Source organism: Toxorhynchites rutilus, chromosome 3, assembly GCF_029784135.1.
Source record: "Toxorhynchites rutilus septentrionalis strain SRP chromosome 3, ASM2978413v1, whole genome shotgun sequence".
NCBI classification, from domain to species: Eukaryota; Metazoa; Arthropoda; class Insecta; order Diptera; family Culicidae; genus Toxorhynchites; species Toxorhynchites rutilus.
This window is the reverse complement of record NC_073746.1, coordinates 113,966,462-113,993,100: the sequence shown is the minus strand read 5'-3', so window position 1 is coordinate 113,993,100 and position 26,639 is coordinate 113,966,462. Positions and strand designations below refer to the sequence as shown.

Here is a 26,639-nt window from a genome sequence, read left to right as displayed (position 1 = left end):
TTAAAATAAACTCTTTCGCTTGAATGTAATTTTTAATTCCAAGGGGAACTGGCAGAATATTTTTCAGCAACCAGATTCTTCTCGATGCTGTATAACAAACCAAACTAAAAGAGTTCCGCGCGTGTGTATGTGTATGTGGCGGCTGCTCCGATGCCTCAAACGGAACCGTTTTTCGATACTGGTACTTTCTTGGTCGCTTTTTCAGTGGCATCACTCTCCTCCTGATGGATTCCCTTCTCGCCTAACGTGCACAAACAGTGACACCGTTCATCAGCGCTTTCATGATGAACTTCACCGCCAGCTTCACCACAACAGCGACAACAAGCTCCAATCGCTGTTCAATTACAACTGAGTGTATTTCCGAGCGGCGCTTGTTTATATACCGATTGGTGATTTAAATAGCCTGTTTTGAAAGCAAATTGAAGACTATTGAAACAAGTGTTTGGATCGAAAAGTGACATGTATATAACGCGTAGACATTTTATCTTTCGAATGAAGTGTTTATCATACCATTTCGTTCGGTTGTTTGGGAGCTATTAACGCTCAAAATCTCGGTCTCCGGCGTAACGCTTTCGTTTTCGAAACTTTGATTTTACACCCCGGTATAGAAATGAAAGACGTAGTCCTACGTCAAAATTGAAAGAGATTTAAAAACATTGTTCATCTGAAGTGTTGCTTTTGGTTATTTGCTCGTTGTTGTAAAATGTCTGAATAATTGTGGAGCCAAGCCAAGCCATATCGACTAGAACTAGTGATAGCTGTCAAGATCTGGCGAATATAACTAATGTGTATACAGATCTAGCGTTTTCAACAGCCGAGTATATTTATTTTGATGGTGTCACGGAGCGCTACAATACCGACCCGTTCGTATCATAACTTCCTTTCAAATCATTCAAACTGAGCTTGTGGTAATTGGTGGTAATGGTAGTTTTGGCTTGATTCTATCAGCTCATAATACACGATTCCTGCATGTACCCACTGGAGGCAGAGCCAGATGACAGCCACGATTTTTTAGGTGATGTAATCACGCCACCAACATTTTGGTTATGTTTTTAAGAATCAACTTTCTTCCCGGATGTCCGAGACAACGTCAGCAGTGGGTTCAGATACAGACACAAAGTACAGTAAAATCTGTTTTTGTGCGGTTTTTTTTGTGCGAATTTTTTTGTGCGGTTTTCTGTTATTGTGCGATTTTTTTTTGTACGGTATTGAAAAGAAGCATATTTGACGAAGTTATCGTCCAATTAGTTTTTTCGATGGTTTATATGCATTTCAGTGCGAAAAAAGCATATCTGCGTCTCAATTATCCACTTCTGAAATCATTCACCCCCTCCCATCAAATGCTCTAAGTTTTTCTAAGTTTTTGCATGACATGATTTCTAACAGCAACACGTTTCTACATGCAGCTAAAAGCACAAAACAGCCGCGCGCAACCGAAAGGGCAAACTGTCCCATCGCAAAGCATGGAAACAAAAGCAAATTAAACGGTGAACGGCGTGAATTTGAGTTATTTGCTTGGGGGAAACTTTTTTTATGCGTTCCCTATCTACAACACAAAAAACGTTTTTTTTCCTAATTTTTACCGAACACGATTTTTTAAAGCTACTGGTGAAGTTTTGCACGATTTTTTTATGTGATTTTTTGTGCGATCCCTATTCCCCGCACAAAACAAAAGATTTGCCTGTATAGGAACTAGGATTGCGATGCATAAATATGCTGCCCCATAATTCTTAGAATCGTTTGTAATGAGCTCCCATCAGAGCCCCAAATAGCAATAGTAATATTTTCAAAACGAACCATTCAAAACACTCGGGATTTATTTTTATAAGAACTTTATTTAGACTTGATCGTTCCTGCTACAAGAAATAGAAACGCAGAAAAGAGAAAATGTTACTTGGTTACAACACTTAGCGTAAATAGAACGGAAATGTACAGTTTACAAAATGCGTTTTATGGTGCTCATTTGGAGTACACGGAGTTAATTGTTGAATAGTGTTCTCGATTTCACAAATCACTATAGTTCAAGGATAGTATTCGTCGGGTTGCACATGTTGTGAACTTTGTCGTTCTTGAGTGACTATTTCTGATGGCACGCTAATCAGTAACTAAACGTAAGTAATCTTATAATAAAACTGGAAGAAGTGATCGATCTTTCTCAACATGATGTACATATACCCTTCAATGAACACATCGTTTTCCCAACGTGGTAGTTCTACTCTTCGTGTTTATATTCGAATAAGAAACATGGGCAGTTATTTATAATAATTGGAAGTAAGAAATCAATCACAAGAGTAGTAGCACTGGTAAAAATTAAAACTACACTTCGTTACTTGCTAACTAAATTCGTTGCTGGGAGGTTTTCTTGAACGTTTCTCGGTGTTATGGAGTTTATTACAAAAAGGCAGTATTATAGATATTACGAATGAAGTAACTACAAGAAACTAGAGCAGTGTTTCCATATTTCTAAATGCAGTTGCATAAATGTTTTTTTTTTTTATAAAAGCTACAGGAATTTTAACTTTTTTAACTTACATACGTTCAGTTTTTTTTACATGTTTTTGGTTTCATTTCGGACTTTCATTTAATATAAAATCTAACTTTACTGTAAAATCTCTTACAGCTTCTAACTTTGTGTAAAATAACTTAAGAAGGCACGTTATCGTATAAATTAGAAACTTTACTTCTGCTGTTAGGAGAGAAGGAAGAACTAGACACGCATACACACTTGACATCTGGATATTCTCGATAACAAATTACCCGCCTTCAGGGTCTGTTGCTGTGGCCGCTCGAACTGCTGGTGATCTTCGACCGTTACGAGCCAGAAGGAAGTCTGAGTCTCGTAGTAGTGACAGTGACCTTTGCCACCATTACATTCGATAAACGGAGTGGCGCGGAAATCCTCCAAGCAGGAACCAGGTCCTGATAGAGACTGGCCGCCACCACCATGGCCAACGGCAGTATGCTGTAATAAAAACGGCGAAATTGTAATAAATCAACTAAATTGTACACTCGTTTCTACACTCACCATTAAGAAGCTGTAGCCGATCCAAAGACCCTCCCAACCATTCGGACAACTTGGTATCGCCAATGATTGACTGTGAACGGCTATCACGTTGGATGGAGCTTCACAAACTGTGCAACGTGAAATGTAAGGGCGCATCTCGTGTTCGGTTACCGGCATCATGGGAATCGGAGCCGAAGTGGATAACCAGAAGGTTCGATCGTTTCTCGACGCGTAATTACATACATTATTCTGACCACAAGCTAGAATTGGCAGAGTAGAGAACTTTCGAACACAGGAGCCAGCAGAACCTAGATCTTGATTGTGTGGGAAATCGTTTCCATCAACGTATAGGAGAGAATATCCATCCCAAAGCTTGGTGTGACCAGGCTCACACTGTGGAATTTCTTCCGACTGGCTGTGCCTGGTAAGCAAAATTCCAGTTAGGTAATCAGGAGCAGGGGAACATGGCGCTCCAGCCTCTCCTTTAGGACCAGGACTACCCGGGAATCCATCTCTTCCCGGTCGACCTTCTAATCCAATCTCACCTCGAATACCTTGTAGACCACGAATGCCTTCAATTCCACGCATACCAACTTCGCCAGGTAAGCCAACGGCCCCAGGAATACCAGGAGGTCCCTGTAAACCTGGCAATCCCTTTTCTCCCTTTTGGCCATCGAAACCTGGTGGACCAGGAGGACCCTTTCGTTGCGGTGGTAAAGCTGGAGTTTCACCTTTCTGACCCTTCTCACCTGGAGCACCATCAAGACCTGTGAAGCCTTGGATTCCCCTGTCACCTTTCTCTCCTGTCAAGCCAACTAAGCCAGCTAAGCCCTCTGGTCCTTGGGGACCACGTTCACCCTTTTGACCTTGTTGACCATTAAAACCGTCACGACCGTCACGACCTCTATCTCCCTTGTCTCCTTGAGGTCCTGGGAATCCTGGAGGGCCATTATTACCCTTTTCTCCTGGGAAGCCTCGTTCACCTTTGACTCCCTCAATTCCAGGCAAGCCATCTTTACCGGGTCGTCCTACAATGCCCGAATCTCCTCGATCACCCTTTTCTCCTTGTCTTCCAAGAGGACCAGGCAATCCGGGAGGACCTTCCGGACCTGGTAAACCAGGCAAGCCTTTATCACCTTTTTCTCCGAGTGGACCCGGTCCACCATCTCGGCCATTTTTACCTGGCCTTCCAGGCAGACCCTTCTCGCCCTTCACTACCGGGCATGGCTCTCCTTTTTCGCCCATAGGACCAATATCACCCTTCATACCTGGGAGTCCGTTCAGTCCTGGTGGTCCTGGGAAACCTGGCGGTCCTTGAACACCTTGGGTACCCTTCATTCCCGTTTCACCAGTTAATCCAGCAGGACCAGTCTTTCCAGGCAATCCAACTGGTCCCGGGAAACCTAGCTCACCCTTTTCACCCTTAATTTCAATCGCGACAGCGGATGCACCCTTTTCTCCAGGAATACCACGTTCACCCTTCAAACCCATGTATCCAGGTGCACCAGGGAGACCAACATCACCCTTTTCGCCACGATCTCCTCGTTCTCCTATCCGACCTTCTTCACCCTTAGCACCCTTTTCGCCGTTAAGACCTGGGAGCCCTTGAAGACCCTCAAGGCCAGGTGCACCATCCATACCTGGGGAACCTGGAATACCAGGGAGACCAGCTGTGCCTTTGTCACCTTTTATACCTGGGAAACCAGTCACTCCTGCATCGCCTTTCTGTCCATCGATACCAGGCAGTCCATCAAGCCCTGAGTTACCTCGATCTCCCTTCTCGCCTGGAGCACCTGGTCGTCCATAGCCTGGCAGCCCAGCATCACCTTTAGGTCCTGGAATGCCATTTAATCCAGGTCGACCATCAACACCTCGTAAACCCGGCGCTCCAGGTTCGCCTTTCTGGCCCTTTTCAGATGATGCACCTGGCTCTCCTGGGAGACCCGGCAGACCTGTGAATCCTCGATCACCTTTCTCTCCTTGAAGACCTGTTAAACCATCCAAACCAGGTTGACCAGGCAAACCTTTATCTCCTTTCGGTCCAAAAGGCCCTGGAGGGCCAGGCAAACCAGGAGATCCTACTAACCCAAATTCACCCTTATCTCCTTTTTCTCCACGCTCGCCCTTAGGCCCTTGTAATCCAGGCAGACCTGGAGCACCTGGTAATCCTTGCACACCCTTTCGACCCTGGAAACCTTTACTGCCGTCGTTACCTGGAGGACCAGTGTCACCCTTTTGACCGGGCCAACCAATTACACCTGGGGCTCCGACATCACCCTTCAATCCGGACAAGCCTTTCACTCCGTCTATTCCTGGTCGTCCAGGAGCTCCGGGAAGACCGGCTGGACCCTTAGGACCAGGTTCACCTTTCGGTCCAACAGGACCAGGAAGACCGGATATACCAGCTAAACCTGAATCACCCTTTTCTCCTGGATAACCAACTATGCCAGGAGGTCCAGTATCACCTCGATCACCTGGGCTTCCACGATCACCCTTAGGTCCTCGCAAACCTTGATTACCTTTCGGACCAGGTGGGCCAACCATTGATAAACCTGGATCACCTTTGTTTCCTTTGGGACCTGGTAGTCCGGGTATTCCAGCATTACCATCTTTTCCTGGATTACCTGGGAAACCCATTGGACCTGAAATTCCCTTCTCTCCTCGCGGACCAGATAAACCTCTGGGACCGACTGGACCGGGAGGCCCTTGAGGACCAGGCAAACCAGCAAGTCCGGTCAAACCTCTATCGCCCTTGTCTCCTTTCTCACCTTGAATTCCAGTGGGGCCCATAAAACCCTTTTCACCTTGTGGTCCAGGAGGACCAGTGACAGCTTCTTCGAAGTTAGGTGGAATACTAGTACATCTGCCGGGTTCTCCTTTGAATCCTTCTATGCCCTTGTCACCTTTTTGTCCGCTTTGCCCTGGGTTTCCCTTCAGACCTGGCTCGCCCCGAATTGATTCTCCTTGTTTTCCTGGTGTGCCATCACGTCCTGGAGTTCCGGGAGTTCCATCAATACCTGGTTCTCCTGGTCGACCCTTGTCACCCTTAGGACCAAATCCACCTTTAGGTCCGATTGGACCGCGTGGGCCGTAACCTCCACGTTCACCCTTGACGCCTGGCGGACCTGAATCACCACGTTCTCCCTTCTCACCCTTATCTGGTTTAATTTGGTCTAAATCGACTATAGCAGACTCACCCCGCTCACCAGCGGGTCCAGGTAGACCATTAATACCTGGTTCTCCCTTGATTCCTGGCTCACCACGTAGACCTGGATTTCCGTCTAATCCCATTTCCCCCGGATATCCACGTTCTCCAGCTGCACCTGGAGTGCCAGATCGTCCTGGTGGACCATCGTATCCTCGCTCACCCTTTTCTCCTTTCATTCCGGGACGACAGTCCGAGCATCGACCTCCGATTTCTCCTTTCTCGCCACGTTCTCCTTTCAACCCTGGTAGACCGGGTCTTCCGGAATCTCCTTTTTCTCCATCACGTCCTGATCTACCTGGTAGACCGGGGCGACCTTCTTTCGCATCTCCCGGAGCACCCATCAAACCCTTGAATCCGCGTTCACCTTTTTGTCCTTTCAAACCGGGGAATCTGAAAAATTATATTATACATCATTTATGTCTGAACGACGCACGGAGGAAACTTACCCAGCCATACCCGAATTACCTTTCTGACCAGGAATACCTAATCCAGGCTCACCGGGCTCGCCACGTAAACCTTCTGGACCTGGTGCACCGGGGAAACCACGTGGGCCTTGAGGGCCAGGTAAGCCGATAGCTCCAGACTCTCCTTTTTCACCTTTCTCGCCTGGGAATCCTTCGGGGCCTGGACGACCGGGAATGCCTTGTCCTCCTTTTGGACCAACTTGACCACGTGGCCCTGGATCGCCAGGAAAACCATCGATACCCTTTGGGCCCTGTGGACCAGGATAACCACGAGGACCTTTAGGACCTGGTGCCCCAGGGCGCCCTTCTCCGCCACCCGGAAGACCCTGCGGACCAGCGATACCTTGCAGGCCAGGTGTACCATCTCTACCGGATTCACCTTTGGGACCAGGATTACCCTTCAGCCCGTGCAATCCTTCTACACCTCGATCACCCTTCTGTCCAGCCAATCCTACTGGACCAAAATTACCGTCGCGTCCCTTAAGCGGAAAGTTGTATCAATTTAACTGGAAATATTCTGCTGATTTTTTTTTAAATGCATTCGACTTACTCTGGGTCCCGGTTGTCCTGGTAAACCTTTTTCTCCTTTCAAGCCGCGGTCACCAGAAGATCCACGTTCACCAGCTTGTCCTTTATCACCATGAAGTCCAGCCAACCCTTTGTCTCCTTTGTCACCTTTCTGTCCTTGTGGGCCGGTTACAGTCTCGCTGCCTTCCAGAGAACCTATTTCTACGCCCTTTTCACCCTTTTCACCTTTGTTGCCTTTTATACAGAATCCTTTTATACCCTTGTCGCCTTTCATACCTCGTGGACCAGGAACACCGGGCTGACCTGGCCGGCCTTCGTATCCTCGCTCTCCAAGTTCTCCCTGCCGTCCTTGTGGCCCCTCCGCACCATCTTGGCCTGGTTCACCCTTTTGTCCCTTGTTATAATTCTCGGGATCTCTGGCAGCTTCACCCTTATCACCTTTATCACCTCTTAGACCGGGATAACCTCTTGGGCCAGGTTCACCCTTCAAACCCGGCAAACCAGGGAGACCATCTGTGCCATTGCATCCATCAACACCGGGAATACCAGGTGCACCGGCAACTCCAGGCAAGCCATTCGTTCCTGGGACGCCCGGATAACCGGGAACACCATCACGGCCACGATCACCCTTCATTCCGAATGGTCCCATCGGTCCCGGTTCTCCCTTAGAGCCTTTACTTCCCGGCAATCCTTCGGCACCCGTGAATCCTTGCATACCCTTCGGGCCCTGCAAACCCGTAGGTCCAGGAAAACCTCGATTACCTTTTTCTGCGAAACATTTAGGAATGCAGCACCCGCTACCCGAGGTGCAGTTCTTCGTCGGTGGACCATGAACACTACCGGCTGTGTCTATTACATTATAGCTAGGGTCGATTTGTTGCTGTTGAACGGGTCGATCGTAATCTCTTTCGTTTCGGTTGAAAAGGCCTACGCCTGCTGTCAGGTCTTGCCAAAATTGCTGCCAGTGGCCACCAAAGAAAAAGATATCCATTACATAAGTTACAAGTCAAATCATCGGTCACTATTTACCGCATGTGTTTGCTGTCCGAACCATACAAGAAGCGCAGTTGTTATTAACCTGGAAATAAAGAAAAGAGAACAAAGTTCAACAATGTGAAAAGAAAACCGCGCACTTAAATGTAGAGTTCTGCGTGAATGTGCTCCCTTATCGGAGAAGCTGTTCCCACAGTCTATGGCAAAATTGTGAATGAACTGAATGAGTTTGATATCATACTGAGGAAATGACGTAATGTAGCGCACAACCAGAGAGAAAGCAATTCTGTGATATCGAATTCATTCAGCATTCAGTGAATGATCGGTTTCTTATTAAATCGAAAACTGTGTAATTGTTATAAAAATTATTAGTTGAATGGTGTTGACACGGCGATAGGTGTATATGTGTTTCATTTAATTTTATCTTTGTTTGTTTTGCTAATCATTTTTGTCATTTACGATAATCTTACCACCCAACTCAAACGCTTAGGCGTAAACGGCGTATAAAGTTTATAATGAAATAAAATCAAGATTATTCCCTACCGGTTTTAATTACCATGCGTTGGTCGTGATGGTCAGGCCAATTGATTATTGAGAGAATTTCTCGGTTTACCACAAGTATAAGTTTTCATCTTCCAGTCCACTTGTGGAAGCTGGTTTTGAGCGTATGTTTAGATTCACGATGTAGTGCCATCGGTAATGAGGAAACATGTTTCATGTTGTGTCTTCGGCGAAATGCGAGACAGCGGTGCGTCAGACTGCTGCCGGTCGCGTGGTTTTGTTTTATCTTGGTGACAGAGGAAACAAACAGTAAGTGTGTAAAGAAAACGGCGGTTAAAGCCAAGTTGAGTGACTAGGTTGTTTACCAACATAAAATTTCCATTTATCGAACGTATTCGCTCGCAAGGCAGTTTTTGCAATACATCTTTAATGCTAGGCATAATTCCTTGTGGCGGCAAAATTGATCACACTATAGATCGAATTTAAAGTGTTATCACTGGTAAATATAGGGTGAAAGTGTAACACTTTACACGATAATTTCCAGGAGGAACGATTATTGTTCCACAGTTCCTTCAGTTTTGAGATACACAATCATCTGTTAAATAATATTAGGTTGGGGAAAAATAAATTCATCATTTTTGCGTGAAATTCTAAACTTTATTTAAGGTGTTTAGGATTGTCCGATTTGGGTCAAATATGCTCCGTTATAGAAGACTTGGTACTTATTAGCGAAACCTCTAAGGAACTCTAGTAATCGATTTTCACGATCTTCTCTTGATTCCAATTTCTTAACACTCATGAAGCTATTCAATGCGAGAAAAGGTGCTAATTGGTTGGTGATAGATCCGGACTATATGGTGGATGTATGAAAACTTCCCAACCAAGCTCCCGGATTTCTGGCAAGTCACTACAGACGTGTGTGCATTGCGTTGTCCTGATGGAACACAACAGCTCTTCTGTTGGCCAATTTGACCATTTCTGGTCGATCGTTAGTTTCAAATAGTCCTTTTGTTGTATGAATGAATGACGATAAATTCAAAAAATAAGAACCCTCCTTATATCGTTCCTCAGTATGTTCTTTGGAATTTATGAATACACAGACATGAGACAAGTCAAATTTGTTATTTTGCATCTAGGGGGCGTTGAAATATTACGTAGCGCATTTTTTCATTATTTTAGTCATAATGGTCATTTTCATAAACATGTTTTGACTTATTTCAATTTATAAACAAGTTTCCACAAGGCATCCTCACCCTACTTCATGAGTGCGTTACGTAATATATGGATATTTGAAAGATCTCATAAAACTCATTAGTGGCCGTTTTGAGTAGCTCTCCTCTGACATAAAAGCGTCTAAAATAATATTCTTGATGATATTTTTTTTTTATTAAATCGTTTATTTTTACAGGCTCAGTTACATAAGTTTAAAGGAGCCAAACTCCTATCTGTATTGTTACAAGTATATATAAACATTTTTCATTAATTCTAGTGTTAATGAAGTAGAGAACCGATTACTCGCGGTTTGCTCGAGTTTAGAAGGGTGAAATTTTTTTCAGGAAAAGGAAGGGATATAAGGATATGTTGACAATGTTCACACTCACATTCATCATACTCAATTCTTAAGCCTATCTTATATCTAAAACGTATTTACATTTCACCTTATTCTATTGTTAGTAAGAAGGGATTTGCTTTCTCGCGAAGGAAAAGGAAAAGGAGAATATAAGTATGTAAGGACAATCACACACGAAGATCGATAACTTTTAGGAAGACATATATTTGGGACATGTAATCAAGGTCTAACCGAGCCAACACATCTCTCACCGGCACATTGGGCTGTCTTCCTCTGGCCCGAAGAGAGTTTTCTAAATTCGATCTGGCAACAAGATACCTTGATGATATTGTTTCGTATATTAATTCCTAGTATGTAGTGTCCATTTTGCGTGTATAATACTACTTCCCCACATCGCACGTGTACCACAACCCTTTTTCCAAATGTTTATATGTAATTCTTTTAATTTAGTGTTTCATAAATCAGTTGTAGATAGTTCGAGAAGCAAAACCGCGCATTAAACTCATGATAATTTCGCGTTTCAAGCTTTAGAATACGTGTGACCATAGTGCAAATCTAAACGAAAACCCTGAAGAAAATCGCGTAAACATTGAACAACGAGATGCGGTTATACGAGACGAAACGAACAAGAGAGTGGAGAGGACTCGATGGATTTTTCTGTAGCGCCATCCAGTGTGTTCTTTGTGCAATTTCACTGGTCCAGGCCAATTACGGAGAGAAACTACGAAGTGTATAGTCTGCCTAAACTCGAGCTCATAAGACCAAGTAATGGATCACTTTTACCAGACAGGATAACACGCATCGTCAGAGTCGACACGTAAGCTTTAAATGTTTTATGAAACATGTCTTCGTCGCAGTTTCCTGAATGGAATCTTGGACCGATTATGTATTGTTATTCTACAGCATGATTTCTGCTGATGTTATTTTGATATTATTCTTATTTATTATGTACACACAATTATGCATGTATCGTGGATGATGTTAAGCTGAAATATGCAATATGTTGAATACGGTAGGTGGAGTAGAACGTTCAGCGTTGTGTTTGGTACTGTGTAACACAACACCACAGTGCAAATCGGAGGAAATTTCTTTGAGGAAAAATTTCCCCAACCAGAACGGGAAAAGAACCTGAGCCCCCGGCATGTTAGGTGTGACGTTAACCACTCGGCCACGGGATCACAATGTTGCAGTACTTGTTGCAATTTATCGATTGGTTGCTTGGCAGAAGCTTATTATACAAAACTTTTCCCAATCCCATCAGAGCATAACCTTCTACGGATTGAGACCGTCTTTGGTGGTAGCTGATGGCGGTTCATTTCTCTAAGATTATTTTCTAGAAAGTGTCAGTGTCTAGAAAAGTGTCAAATTGTATGGAACTCGAGTATCGATGCAATTTGCGTAACCACACTTCACCAGATGCTCATGAACGCTGGTTTTGAATATCTGTAGTTAGTCTGCTAATTCGGGTATCAATCGAGGATTAATCCCGATGGCGTCTCGATTTAGTCATAATCTTTGGCGGCACGAACTTTCCGGACAACCCAATACTTACTTACTATCATTCATAATTTTTCTCAAAGGAATGTGGTAACATGTCAAAGGGGTAATTTCGCTTCAAGATCGAACCGTAGCAATTATGCTGCTGAAACGACTTGAAAAATCAACCACAATGTGCGCATTTTTTAGAGTGCATGATTTGAAGTGAAACAAAATGACAATTTGAACAGCACGATGGAAAATTGTAGTTTTCCCTCAAACATTAAACGCTCAAGATCTTTCGCCTGCAGGTTGCCACAATCTTGTAGAGTTCCTTTGAATATTTTAGTGTTTCTAAAATTCGATCAATGGATAAAAATTCCAATTATAAAATCATCAAACTTTGAACTATCGACAATTCGATTAGAATACTTATAGTTTCTTATAATTATCTACACAAATAAAATTAATCTCAAATTGAGTTCGGTGTGAAAGTTCATAAATTATATTAAGAATAGATAAGAACTCATGCGAGTGGAATAAAATTTGATGTGTTCAATGGATCCATGTGATCTGATGCAGAACAGTCAGCTGTAGTTTCTCCACTATCGAAAATTCACGAAAAAAGTTCCTACACATATAGTAGTGACTCCAGTGAATGAAAAGAAAGGAAATATTTTTCAACGACCACACTGGAACACCATCTTACCTTATTCCAATTATCATAGATTTGATTTGAAAAATTGAAAAAACTTCACAAAAATTAATGAGCGCCTTGGCTTGAGGAGCATCTTCATACTTGCGGCAAATTATATCAATTACAATGTGCAATGGTATCACAATTTTCTCAAACCTCACGTAAAAAAAGGGAACTGAGGTATATAATTTATAACACAATGTGGCATTTTTTACAATATATTTGAGGCATCGACTCTAAAAGAAACAACTCAAAATAGGTTCAAAATCATCAATCAAATCAATCTATCGAAGCTATCGACTGTCATTCATCAAATACACCCATTCAAGCAATCCATGCCCATTACGTTCCAAGACTCTACCTATATTGAATTAGGCAGTTTGACCCACCTGGTCAAACGGTTAAGCTTGTTTTTCAACCTTTCACAACGAAGAAAAGTTTGCGCGAATTTTTGCATATTTTTCCCGCCAACCAATCGGAACGAAGCCCGGGATCACGGGATATCAGACAGATCGAACAAGACAACCTAGATGGGTGCGACAAGATATCAAAATTGTTGCTCTTCATCACATCGATGGAATGATGTAAGTAATATTTTACACGTTGAGCCCCGGATTATGTTTGCTGCGCTTTCCATGCAGTCCGCATCAAGAGTATGTGCACAATATCAGTGTCGGTCCCCGCTTTTCAAATTTCTATTTGTACTCCACTAATTTTCTGAAATTGAATTGTACAAATTTCGAGACTTACATTCATATTTGTTCCACCAATCTAGTAATACTTATTTTCGATTGTAATGTTAGTTTTGATCACTGAAGGACAATAATTTGAAAGATTCGCATGTTCCCGTAATTAATTGTGAACAGCTTTAGCGACAAAAATTACGCAAGATTGAATTTTGCCAAAAAAAATCCCTCATTCTAAAACAAGCTTTATTTAAGAACATTACCTGAGTATTTGAAGCATCTAGAAGCAGTCTGAAACTGCCCAATTCTACACGATAGTGCGTCTGATTTTTGGTTCAAACCACGACTGTGTCGAAGATCTCCCGTCGTATTCACCTGATTTCGACTATGTAACTTTTCTCTTTTCCCAAAACATGAGGCTAAATTAGAAGGACATTTTTGACGGTATTTTTTATCACCCAAACGTCATTCGAACGGCTTCAACCAAAGCGTTGAGCACTCACTATTCCTCGAAAATGCCATAGCACGCAATTTAATTGCTATTAGATCAATGTAAAAATTAGATTGAAGCTGCAGGGTACCACACTAAATAATACAATCAACAGATATTGAAATAACATGATTAAATCTTATTTTTCATACCAGTCCCGAAATACAATTGGCACATTGTGTATGTCCAGTGATCTAAACAGGAGGGTATTTCATAAGAGCAATGTCACAAAATTCGTTTTCCCTTTCTGAGGAAATTCTTCACGTTGACCGAACCTGCACACGTTGGATTATAGAACAGTACGAATTAAAATCGTCATTGCAGTAAATATCGATGGTATGTAGTCCAGGAACTTGACCTTATCTAAATCTCCACTCAGCTGTAATACAATCCGAGGGAAACAACACTTTATGTCAATTCAACTTATTTTCCATTCGCACCGGGAATCGACAAAAGTGCACTTCTATAAAACGTGTCATTTTCCGAGCCAAATTGGCGGTTGTTATTAGCGATGTTGGGAATGTCAATGTTGTACTTTCATTAACGGCTAATATTTTCTCACCATTTGACTGGGGTGCCCATGGTGATGGCTGCCCCGGAAGCCCTCAGCCAAGGGCTCGCTCGGGTACTCCTAGCAGCGAATCGTGGCCAGCTTTAGGCTGTCGCACCGTCAGCGGAAACTTGAACTTTTCGCCGTCACAACCTAAGAACACTTTACACTGCAAGGTACACTTTTTTTTCTAATGCTTTCACGTTTTATGGTGATTTCAGCATTAATCGATCTTCTTACGTTCTCTTCTGTTGCCGTGCTTTGGGCGCACTTCCTTACAACTGGATATTCGCTATTTTTATACCTATCCAAAATACAATATTGAAGAAAAAGAATGTCAACACCACTGCACTCTGATGCCTCCCTAAAGTTGACGGAACACTAATTTAAGAACATCACTAACAATATATTATTGAAGTGGAAAAAAATCTTCATTTATTCCACCTCCTCCCGTTCACGGATTTTCCGCCAGCGCCAGCGTATTCGTGAGTTTTATTTTTCTCTATTATACGTTCCTTCGGATGTGGTCCAGCGATCGCGCCGAGCCGTTCGAGAAACATAAAAATTGTCGACTCTTCCAGAGAAGTGAAGTTTCTTATTTCTTCGCGCTCGAAGAAGTAAGAAAATCTCTACTGAAAGGCAAGAGACGACCACGGAGGACCACAGGATATCTCTCTTTTCCCTACGCTTGTTGCTTGGCGGGTGCTTCGACGCGACCACTTTCGATCTAACGCGTCCGATCGTTCACAGCATACTGACTCGATCTTGAAATGTTAGTATTCCCGTATGTCCCGATCTTCGACAGAGGCGACTCCGGAGCGATACGAACTGCTGGCGCAAGGAGCTGTGCGCTAGGGATGCTAGATTTTTCATAACAGGCGGAACGATCGAGGTACATTTGGAACACAGAATTTCGCAATGGGATTGGATGGTTTTGTAATCAATATGTATTGGGAGTCTTATTGATCGCGGATTTATCTCTGATTAATCCAAAAACTTCAAGGTTAACGGACGATCATATTTTGACCAATTTATTTCTAAACCTCCTCCAGTCTAAAGTTGGAGAAAATATTCTATCATAAAAACATATACTGTTGTTCCTGATCTGTTTTTATTACAGGAAATAGAAATTGTTGTGCTATTATGGATGATCGACTGCATAATAATTCTTCATTCCAACAAGCTCAGAGTTTCGAAAGAAAACTACAAACTCCTACATCTCGGTCTCCACCAAATAAATCAAGTAAAAATCTCCTCGATTCTTATTTGGACATCTTGTTCACAAATATCATTTGGAACTTCTGTGTGAACTTGTTCATAACTCACGTTTGAAGAAATGAAAAATTTCACACGACATTTGCATACGCGTTTTTATATAAATCTAACAATGTCCATCGACAGGAGGTATGAAATGCAAAATAAAAGACGATCTTCGAAGCAATCAAATGTAGGCTTCAAATAATAAACTGTAATAAACTCAACAACTTATCAGCAACTTAGTGCCGAAGAAAAGAAGGCAAAGAAATTTATATAACAAATTTCCTATTTGTTATTTATACCAAATGAGAGAATTACACTATGAAATCTGTTATAACAATCTGAAAGAAGATGCCAACGTCAGTTTTCAAGGCAAATTGTATTAATCCAAACAAAATCGCTGTCTCTACGAAATGCAGTGAAATTTAAATTTTTTGATTCATTATTTTAGTACGATTACCTGGAATGAAATAGCAGAACGGCCGTAATATAACTTTGTTCCAAGAAGTGTCTGTAGAATATATCCCTGCGATTACGAAGTAATATTGCAATCAGCGTAAATTTTACTTCTCGATCCGCATCAAAAGCAATTTTTGCGTCTAAGCTAAGCATTGAGCAACGATTCACCATTAGCACAAAATTGTTCTGAGTCCGCCGAGAATGACAAACACAATGCAAGGCATTAAAACCGACGAGATTATCAACAAAAGTGAAATTGATCAACAACTGCAATGTACCGACAAAGAGCCATCAAAGGACTAGAATATTTCTCATGGCCATAATGGGATAGAAACCCAACCTTTTCGTTGCAAAGTTAACGTCGAAAGATCCGGAATTTCACCCAAAAGAGATTCAAGTTGATAAAGGGTGTGTCACATCAAATTGCATCACGGAAAAAACGCTGTAGAAATTCGCCCAGTAGACCGATCCTTTTGAAAATTTTAGACAGTAAAATAAAAACTATTAAACAACTTTTGGCATTTTCTTTTTATTCATACTTCGAGCCCAAGCCCGTATGCTCGCACCTTCCTCTTTACCCCGTCCATAAGGTTCTGTACAACGTCAGGTTGTAGTTTTTTTTTTACAGAAATCCATTTTCTCTTGAAGTCCGCCTCCGATTTGACAACTTTTGGGTTCTTCCGGAGGGCCTGCTTCATAATCGCCCAATATTTCTCTATTGGGCGAAGCTCCGGCGCGTTGGGCGGGTTCATTTCCTTTGGCACGAAGGTGACCCCGTTGGCTTCGGACCACTCCAACACGTCCTTTGAATAGTGGCACGAAGCGAGATCCGGCCAGAAGATGGTCGGGCCCTCGTGCTGCTTCAATAGTGGTAGTAAGCGCTTCTGTAGGCACTCCTTAAGGTAAACCTGCCCGTTTACCGTGCCGGTCATCACGAATTGGGCGCTCCGCTTTCCACAAGAGCAGATCGCTTGCCACACCATGTACTTTTTGGCAAACTTGGATAGTTTCTGCTTGCGAATCTCCTCTGGAACGCTGAATTTGTCCTCAGCGGAGAAGAACAACAGGCCCGGCAGCTGACGAAAGTCCGCTTTGACGTAGGTTTCGTCGTCCATTACCAGGCAATGCGGCTTCGTCAGCATTTCGGTGTACAGCTTCCGGGCTCGCGTCTTCCCCACCATGTTTTGCCTTTCGTCGCGGTTAGGAGCCTTCTGAACCTTGTATGTACGCAGGCCCGCCCGCTGCTTGGTCCGCTGGACGAATGAACTTGACAAATTCAGCTTATTGGCGACATCCCGGACCGAACTTCTCGGATCACGTCTAAACTGCTTAACTACGCGCTTGTGATCTTTTTCACTGACGGAGCATCCATTTTTGCCGTTCTTCACCTTCCGGTCGATGGTTAGGTTCTCGAAGTGTCGTTTTAGTACTCTGCTGACCGTGGATTGGACGATTCCCAGCATCTTACCGATGTCCCGATGTGACAACTCCGGATTCTCGAAATGAGTGCGCAGGATTAATTCACGACGCTCTTTTTCGTTCGACGACATTTTTCCAAATTTACGAAAAATTGACAGTGATGCATGGCCAACGTGATCTATACACTCTTATCTGATTATAAGCGAAAGCTGAAGATATAATTCCTAAAAATTCAATTTCTACAGCGTTTTTTCCGTGATGCAATTTGATGTGACACACCCTTTATTACCGATGAAATTATTCACAGCAGAAGCCCGATTATTCGCGAAACAGTCTGGCAATGTCACTGCGAATAACCTTATAAGCGGATAACACAATAAAAGGCAAAAAAGAGGTTCAAACTCGAAAAAAAGATGTTTCAGCATGAAAACAATGTTTTATCAATACAGCAAGCGTTAATGTATCCTTCCATAGGGCCATCTACACCAGTGGACAATGGTCCAGGAGATGCATTTAAGTGGAAATAGCATTTAGAGCTCGATAGTTATTCTCTAGACAAAAACTGACAAAGTTGTTACATACAATAGAGCGTTAATTTTTATGTTATTTAAAATAGGGTGACCAAAATTGTCGATGAAATAAAAAAAATTAACTTTCTTATCTTTATAGATAGAGGTAAACATAGTTCGACAATGTTGTAGTCCTAGTTATTTGAGACATCTTTGTAGAACAATGTTTTTTTTCTATCTCCTCAATTAACCGATATAGTGCCTTTTTCTATGTTACGTTAGGGTCACTATGAAAAAAACTATTTTTTTTTTGCTCTGACTTTTATATTTCAAATTCTACATACAAACTGTCTTCGGAAGACTTTTAGAACTTACTAATACAAACATTTTGCGATGCAGAACTTGTCAATACCTCAATTTGATGGAATTTGAAAGAAAAAATTCCACTCTATATAATATGTGATTTTCAAAGATATGTTATTTTTTGTATTTGAGTAAATTAAAATCGAAATCATTAATTTTTGGGTGAAAAACCATCAATAACATTGAGTAGGATTAGGATATTGACAAGCTCTGCACCGCAAAATGTTGGTCTTGATAAGCTCTAAAAGTGTACGAAGACAGCAAAAAAAACCGGTTATTCAAGGTCACCATAATGCAACTTAGCAAAAAAACGTTAAATCGATTATATTAATAGATAGAAAAAAGCTTTGTTTGCAAAGTTGTTTAAAATAACTAGGGCTACAACATTGTTGAACTATGTTTATCTCTATCTATAAAGATTAGAAAGTTAGATTTTTTATTTTGGCCACAATATTTTTGATAACATTAAAATGAGCGCTCTATCATATGTAACAACTTTGTCGAAGACAGTTTTTGTCTAAAGAATAGATATCTCCCACAAAGTTGTATATTAACTAAGTTACATTAGGGTAACCATGAAAAATCCTGTCATTTTAGTGTAACTTGTATATTTCAAATTCTACATCAAAATTGTCTTCGTACGACTTCTGGAGCTTTTTTTTTATCCAAAATATATATTCCAGATAAAAAACACTTTTAGAGCTTATCAATACCAACATTCGTCAATATCTTAACCCTGCTCAAAGTTATTGATGGGTTTTCACCCAAAAACTCAAAAAATAGCATATCTTTGAAAATCACATATTATATAGAGTGGAATTTTTTATTTCAAATTTCGTCAACAAGCATTTTTTTATGTTTGCCCCAGAAAAAACGCCAAGCAATTGAAGAGAGCGTATTTTTTGGGAAGAAATACCAATAACTTTGAGTGAAGTTGAGATATTGCCAAATTCTGCATCGAAAAATGTTTGTATCAGTATGTTCTAGAAATCTTTCCAAGACAGCGTGTATGTAGAATTTTAAATATAAAAATTAGAGCAAAAAAAACAGTTTTTTTTAATGGTGACCCCAACGCAATTTAGGAAAAGGCGCTATATCGATTATTTCAAGCGATAGAAAAAAAGCTTTGTTTTTCAAAGATGTCTCAAATAACTGGGACAACAACATTGTCGAACTATGTTCACCTCTATCTATAGAGATAAGAAAGTTAGATTTTATATTTCATCGAAAATGTTGGTCACCCTATATATAACATGAAAATGAGCGCTCTATCATATGTAACAACTTTGTCGAAAACAGTTTTTGTCTAGAGAATAACTGTCGAGCTCTAAATGCTAATTTCCACTTGAATCATCTCCTGGGTCATTGTGCAGTGACCAGATAAAGATAAATACATGACCAAAACAAAAGAGCATGAGCCTACCGCTCACTGACAAATTTAGGGAAACCAATAGATCTATATATATAAAAATCGATTTCTGTCTGTCTGTCTGATTCTTCTCGATTCGGAAAATACTGAACCGATCGACATGAAAATTGGTATGTAGGGGTTTTTGGGGTCGGGGAAGGTTCTTACGATAGTTCAAGACCACTCTCCCCCCCTCTCTAAGGGGAGGCCATACAAATGAAACACAAATTTCTGCATTACTCGAGAATTGGTCAAGCAAACGAACCCAAATTTGGCATGTAGAAGTTTTAGGGTGCAATAAATGTTTCTATGGTGGTTAGACACTCCTCCCTCCTCTCTAAGGGGGGCTGTCATACAAATGAAACACAAATCTCTGCATGACTCGAAAACTAATCAACCAAATGGAGCCAAATAATTTTACAGGGTAGATTAAAAGATCAATCAATGAACAGTTCTGCGATTGAACCCATGAACGTGCGTTAAGTAAGAAAACGTGGATGTGATAACGAAAAATAAATTTTGGGCGGGACGAGGTTTGCCGGGTCAGCTAATTCACTATGAAACTCTCTTTCGCGAATAATCTGCATCGCGAATAATCCGCATCGTGAATCATCCACTTGCGGATGTACATGATTGAATTTGAACTAAGATTCACTAAACGTCCGGGTTTCTCATTGTTAAATATTACCTCCACATTGAGCGGGTTGCAGGTCTAAAGGGTGTGTCACATCAAATTGCATCACGGAAATCGCTGTAGAAATTCGCCCAGTAGACCGATCCTTTTGAAAATTTTAGCCAGTAAAATAAAAACTATTAAACAACTTTTGGCATTTTCTTTTATTCATACTTCGAGCCCAAGCCCGTATGCTCGCACCTTCCTCCTTACCCCGTCCATAAGGTTCTGTACAACGTCAGGTTGTAGTTTTTTTTTTAACAGAAATCCATTTTCTCTTGAAGTCCGCCTCCGATTTGACAACTTTTGGGTTCTTCCGGAGGGCCTGCTTCATAATCGCCCAATATTTCTCTATTGTGCGAAGCTCCGGCGCGTTGGGCGGGTTCATTTCCTTTGGCACGAAGGTGACCCCGTTGGCTTCGTACCACTTCAACACGTCCTTTGAATAGTGGCACGAAGCGAGATCCGGTCAGAAGATGGTCGGGCCCTCGTGCTGCTTCAATAGTGGTAGTAAGCGCTTCTGTAAGCACTCCTAAAGGTAAACCTGCCCGTTTACCGTGCCGGTCATCACGAAGGGGGCGCTCCGCTTTCCGCAAGAGCAGATCACTTGCCACACCATGTACTTTTTGGCAAACTTGGATAGTTTCTGCTTGCGAATCTCCTCCGGAACGCTGAATTTGTCCTTTGCGGAGAAGAACAACAAGCTCGGCAGCTGACGAAAGTCCGCTTTGACGTAGGTTTCGTCGTCCATTACCAGGCAATGCGGCATCGTCAGCATTTCGGTGTACAGCTTCCGGGCTCGCGTCTTCCCCACCATGTTTTGCCTTTCGTCGCGGTTTGGAGCCATCTGAAACTTGTAAGTACGCAGGCCCTCCCGTTGCATGGTCCGCTGGACGAATGTACTTGACAAATTCAGCTTATTGGCGACATCCCGGACAGAACTTCTCGGATCACGTTCAAACTGCTTAACTACGCGCTTGTGATCTTTTTCACTGACGGAGCATCCATTTTTGCCGTTCTTCACCTTCCGGTCGATGGTTAGGTTCTCGAAGTGTCGTTTTAGTACTCTGCTGACCGTGGATTGGACGATTCCCAGCATCTTACCGATGTCCCGATGTGACAACTCCGGATTCTCGAAATGAGTGCACAGGATTAATTCACGACGCTCTTTTTCGTTCGACGACATTTTTCCAAATTTACGAAAAATTGACAGTGAAGCATGGCCAACGTGATCTATACACTCTTATCTGATTATAAGCGAAAGCTGAAGATATAATTCCTAAAAATTAAATTTCTACAGCGTTTTTTCCGTGATGCAATTTGATGTGACACACCCTTTACCTACAAGGACTTGGACGAATTATTATATAAGCGTCTTATCCCAAAACCTCGTCTGTTCTGCAGAGAATCGGCTGCAGGGTGGCGACTGGATCCTACTAGATCAACGTGAGACCAATTCTCCATTTCGATATCGTTTTGCTGCAATAGCTTTACCGAAATAGACATAAAAAGAACGGATAATGTACAGCAGATGTAGAGCTAAATATGTTGCGAGAAATGCGTTGAACCGAGGAATAAGGGCACTGCAGAGTACTCTGAGAGAAGAAATATCAATATTGAATAAACTTGTACTTCAAATTTTCCGAACAATCCGAAAAAAATTCACTTTGAAGCATTTTCCAGAATAAACTAGTTATACAGCTGGTAAACACTATTTTTTTAAATCTTGAACTTCAGGTAATAGATATCCTTAATTCGAAATTCTAGACCCAGTGTGAAAATTTCAGATTCCATATTACGTTTTGAGAAAATGTTTATATTAGTGAACCATATCATTCATATTGATATAACAACCATATTATCGATACAGCTTGAACTTGAGCTTGGATAGACTGTACACTTCGTAGTTACTCTCCGTGATTGACCTGAACCAGCGAAACTACACGGAAAACACAACTAATGACGCTTGGGAGTAGCAAACCATTCTCATTGTGCTCAAGTTTCGGTAAGTCATATTATTATGTCAATGCGAACTCTCGAATACTCGACGAAACGAAATTCCTAAAATCTGTAACCGGTAGTTCCAAAATAGAGCGTGTGACTCTGTCACACTTTTTTATAGGACACTTGAAGGACGACCAAAATCTAACTCTCCGCACGATGTTCAGTTTCCCGCACCTTCTAGTCTCTGACTTCATCACTCACTCTCGGCGTATGACAGTTGCCGTTCACCCGAGAAGGTCTTCCATGGATCGGGTAGGGATGAAGGCACTCGCGAGTAGGATCCAACACATAAATACCGAAAAGCTCGGGTTTTCTAGATCAATAAGGTTGATTGTCGACCTCTTGCTCGGCGTGTTAGCAGGAGTCAACGGAGTTCTATCCTGACTACACTAGAGAGCAGTTAGTGCGCGCCGTGATTAAATTGGGTAAGTGGCCGAAAGGGCCAAGAGAAGTAAAAAGTGATTTTTACTAACGTCATGCCTGGTTTCTTCCGTAGGTTGATGGTGAGGAAAAGAACCACTTTTGGACGAATGAAAACTGTGTGTTAGTAGGTTTGATATTCGCTTTAAAACTATCTCAAAGTGTGCAACGTACAGTCACACTTTATGTGAGAAAAAGGTAAATCTTTGAATATATTCATATACATATGTAGGATTGTGAAAAAGCGGAGAGATGCGGTCCGTTGCGGTTTCGGGGCACCACAATGTGGCGATTGTGACTAATCATGGCGGTTAGGTCCAACAAAGGGCCTTTTTCTGTGTATTACATACAGCTATTCGCCAGGATCAAAGACGCCATTGGGGGCGTTGCTGATTAATGGTCAGCTGCATCCCAATAGGAAGTATCCCGTGTCGGGCACACGTACAGATCATCGAAGACTGCGACATACCAATTATGAGAACACTTGTAATACTAACCTCGAGTCAACCGCGAGTAATCGGTTACATATTACTAACATAGTCTAAGCAAACATTGTCAAAATATTGAACTCCCGGCCCCGTTAGGCTGACGCCATATGAGCCTTAATAAAATATATATTTTGGATAAAAAAAAAAGACGCCATTGTGTTCCTCGGCGCGATCAGGATTGAATAACCAACAATAGAACTGGTGTTGTAGAAAGTCTCCGTGGCTAAGCAATCTGGAAATATACTATACCACATCCATCCAAGGGAAACAGTCGCACCTCCACTCTCAGCAGTCGAGAGAGGTGCGTGTTGTCTGTCGGTGCTCTGCAGATTGAGGAGAGGTTTATTGCACGGTTGGAAGGAAACTGCATGAACCAGAAACAGAATTGAAATCATCGTACCACTCGCACCGCAGATATCACGTCATCGCCACCCACCCTGATCCGTGAGCCACATAAACCTTATAAACTTCATAAACCCGCAAGTAGAAGCATGTGACGTCACATTTAGATTTAAAATAAGTATACAGAAGAACCTTATATAGGATAGTTAATTTATTCCAAAAGATTATTATATTGTTGTTTGTTGTTCCAAGTAAAGACGTTAATAATGAGAATAGTTTGAAGCCGTTCATGGTGTTGAAAAATCACTACATTTCACTATTTGTTGCGTTTTTCGGACACGAAAGGTGTCTTCATGCCTCCCTCACTGTGCGGTTCGGCATAGAACAGTTGACCCTGTGGCCTTTGAGCATTAGAAACCTTAATCCGCTCGCAGTTTCAACCTCCTTGTTCAGTTCAGGATTGTTGCCAGATCCTATGTGAATTACATCTGACAGAATAATATGGATAAGTGTGAGTGATGTACCTTTGTTCTTATTTACGACCCTGTAGATCCTAGTTTCCACTGAGCAGTAGGCAAAGGGTTATAAATCCTATAAATCACAAAACGCGGAACAGATTATGTTTAAGTAATTATGTTTAAGTGAGAAGAAAAACTTGTAAAATTAACCAGCTATATATTCTGTTATCACGCGTACATATAACAACCATATTAGGGATACAAATATCAAATTCAGATATGAAGAAAATATGTCACCCTTCTAAACTCGAGTCGACCGCGAGTAATCGGTTTCCTATATTATTAACATTAGAATTAAGGAAAAATGTATATATACTAGTAACAACACAGTAAGGAGTTCGGCTCCTTTAAACTTATGTAACTGAGCCTGTAAAAATAAACGATTTGAATAAAAAAAAATCAAATTCAGATTATTAACACGTTAAGCCCCGTTTTTTTCTTGCTGCGCTTTCCATTCAGAGCGCGTCAAGAGCGTTTGCACAATACCAATGTCGGTCCCAGTTCCCAAAGATACTTTTTGTATGAATAGAAAAAAGTCTGCAATTTGACTAGAAAGTATTCACATTTAAGAAAACATCCGAAAACAAACCGTATATATTTTTATTTTAATACTTTGCAACTGTCAGTCCCAGTCAGTCAGCACTTTCCAACCAAAATGCTCAACGTCGGCCCCTAGGGACCGACGTTGGGCTCAACGTGTTAATTCTGATCCAGAATCCGAACTCCCCATTCCAAATTATAAACTCGACATATTCTCAAGCCAAAAAGCCGATTTAGGATATCAGATTTTAAATTCAATCCATTTATACTAACGTTCCATTCCATGTAAATTATCTGTAACATTTTGAAAAAATCACGTAATTTCCGTAAATTCATTAATCGAAAATATTGACGACTTTTCCACGTAATATCACAGTTCAGCTTAAAAAGCGATAGAATATTCATGCAACTGAATTCTATCATGCCACGGAGAATCTGAAATCTCCATACGCAGCGCAGCGGGTGAGCACCACTAGCCGCGTGCACCCGAAGTCACTCGTGGTTCAGCGTGTCGGCGAACGGCCGACTGCAGCATGAAATCTGCTCGCATCTACACACGGATTTAGTAGTGCTTCGAACGTTAAGAACATTCGATGGTGCGACGGTTCTCGACAGAGGCTTGATTCTCTGATTCTCTCGCATTGCCGTCAGCCTCGTTGCGTAAAATCGACCAGCTCCGTGGAAGTGCCCACGCGCCGCCGCCGACTCCTACCTTCTGTAGAGGCCTTCCAGATTTTTCCTCTGATTTTCTTACCAAGGCTCCAAGTGGAAATATTGTGACAAGAAGAGAAATTGGGAACACATCAATACTAGTAGCGTTGACATCGTTCATAACATGAGCTATTAATCATTATTGCGTCGATTGAAAGTGGAGAGAAAGTTGATTCGAAATTTTGAATATTTTCACGAAAAAATGCCGGAGCCCACGGGCCCAAACCGGATGGGCCTGGGGAAACGAACTCTACGAGCGACTCGACCCAGTCGGAAGTCACCGGTAACGACCTCTGTGCTAGTGATAGTGTTAAGTGTGTTGCAGTTGCTCGATCCTTCGGAAGCGGTGGTATGTAGTTGGATATCATACTATTTGATAAAACAATTTTGGACAAATAAATTTAACTAAAGTGAATGTAATCAAACATAAATGCAAATATGTAGAAAATGTTCGACCTACGAAAACGTGATGGTATCATCAATTAAATTTGTTCATAACAATGATTTTATTTATGCTTGCAATGTATTTTGGTTTTAATTCCGATTAAAACGATTTATTATAATGAAATTGTAAAAACAGAACTCATAGCAGCGTTCTGATCGGAAGCCTTGTGGCGGTACTTTCGCATCAAATCAATGCGTTATTATTCTGGCAGTGGTTAAGTTCCACATGCTTCTGTGTTTTTTCGTGGATTTCCTGAGTGAAAAATAAGAATGTCTTCATTAAAAGTTACAAAGAGATTGAATCCATAAGCATTCAATATTCAAAAACTAAAGCATATTATATATATATAAGGTATTCATCAAAAAATGTATAATCTGTTTAAATTATTTTCGCCAGAATAATCATGCCGGTGCGATCCACGTCAAACAAAGCTCATTTGAATACTTTCAATACTTTATTATCAAATGTTGAACGACAAATGATTCCCGAATTCGACTTCCAATCTCATCTCTTAAAATGTTTATTATACTTGGCCTCAGAACTAAAAAGTCATATAAATATGACTGTATTTTTCCATTTTCGACCATTGCTTTACTAGTGCTAGTCATTTATAACTTATTTTCAACTGAATCTGCCATAACATTTATTTACTTGCAGTTTTTTACAAGGCCATTATTTGCCTCGAAAAATTGATTGTGTACCAGAAAAAAATAATATTTATTTCAATTCGAGGCCAATTTAATGGGTTTTTTTTCAGGAGATATAATCAACAATCGAATTTTGTGGGACAGTGAGATTTGCCGAACTAGTTATCACCCTATGAGAACGTTAAGAACCATAGTCATAAATGAACATATAAGAGATCCGACAGTGAGGTAACGAACATTTGTGGGAACGTCAAATACACTCGACACAA

The 26,639-nt window shown here is 41.5% G+C and overlaps 2 protein-coding genes across 5 annotated transcripts in view; one reads left to right on the top strand and one right to left on the bottom strand.

Annotated features, from left to right (window-relative positions):
* Positions 1-1,815: 1,815 nt before the first annotated feature.
* On the bottom strand, positions 1,816-14,916 carry LOC129776714 (collagen alpha-1(IV) chain). 4 transcript variants are annotated; one of them, XM_055782512.1, is made up of 7 exons: positions 14,854-14,916; positions 14,180-14,471; positions 8,234-8,282; positions 7,227-8,162; positions 6,659-7,155; positions 3,026-6,602; positions 1,816-2,962 (listed from the first exon to the last, which is right to left on the bottom strand). In XM_055782512.1, the coding sequence occupies exons 2-7, from the start codon at positions 14,197-14,199 to the stop codon at positions 2,708-2,710; spliced, it is 5,334 nt and encodes a 1,777-aa protein (XP_055638487.1). In that variant the 5' UTR covers positions 14,200-14,471; positions 14,854-14,916; the 3' UTR covers positions 1,816-2,707. The 4 variants fall into 4 exon arrangements, with proteins under 4 accessions (XP_055638487.1, XP_055638488.1, XP_055638490.1 ...); XM_055782513.1 differs by having other exon boundaries at positions 14,180-14,531; positions 14,854-14,915; XM_055782515.1 differs by having other exon boundaries at positions 14,180-14,548; positions 14,854-14,910.
* A 10,206-nt stretch (positions 14,917-25,122) lies between these two features.
* LOC129777183 (collagen alpha-1(IV) chain) overlaps positions 25,123-26,639 on the top strand; it is an 89,799-nt gene continuing 88,282 nt past the window's right edge. The window contains exon 1 of the mRNA XM_055783305.1: positions 25,123-25,627. Coding sequence (XP_055639280.1) covers positions 25,481-25,627 — 147 coding nt within the window. The 5' untranslated portion in view covers positions 25,123-25,480. The remainder of the gene's footprint in view (positions 25,628-26,639) is intronic.

Excerpts from the sequence above, each read along its gene's own strand:
- LOC129776714 (XM_055782512.1), bottom strand. The coding sequence starts at position 14,199 with ATGGGCACCCCAGTCAAATG. Across the intron at positions 8,283-14,179 it reads ATGGGCACCCCAGTCAAATG|GTTAATAACAACTGCGCTTC; the intron begins GTGAGAAAATAT and ends CTTTATTTCCAG. Across the intron at positions 6,603-6,658 it reads GGTAATTCGGGTATGGCTGG|ATTCCCCGGTTTGAAAGGAC; the intron begins GTAAGTTTCCTC and ends ATAATTTTTCAG.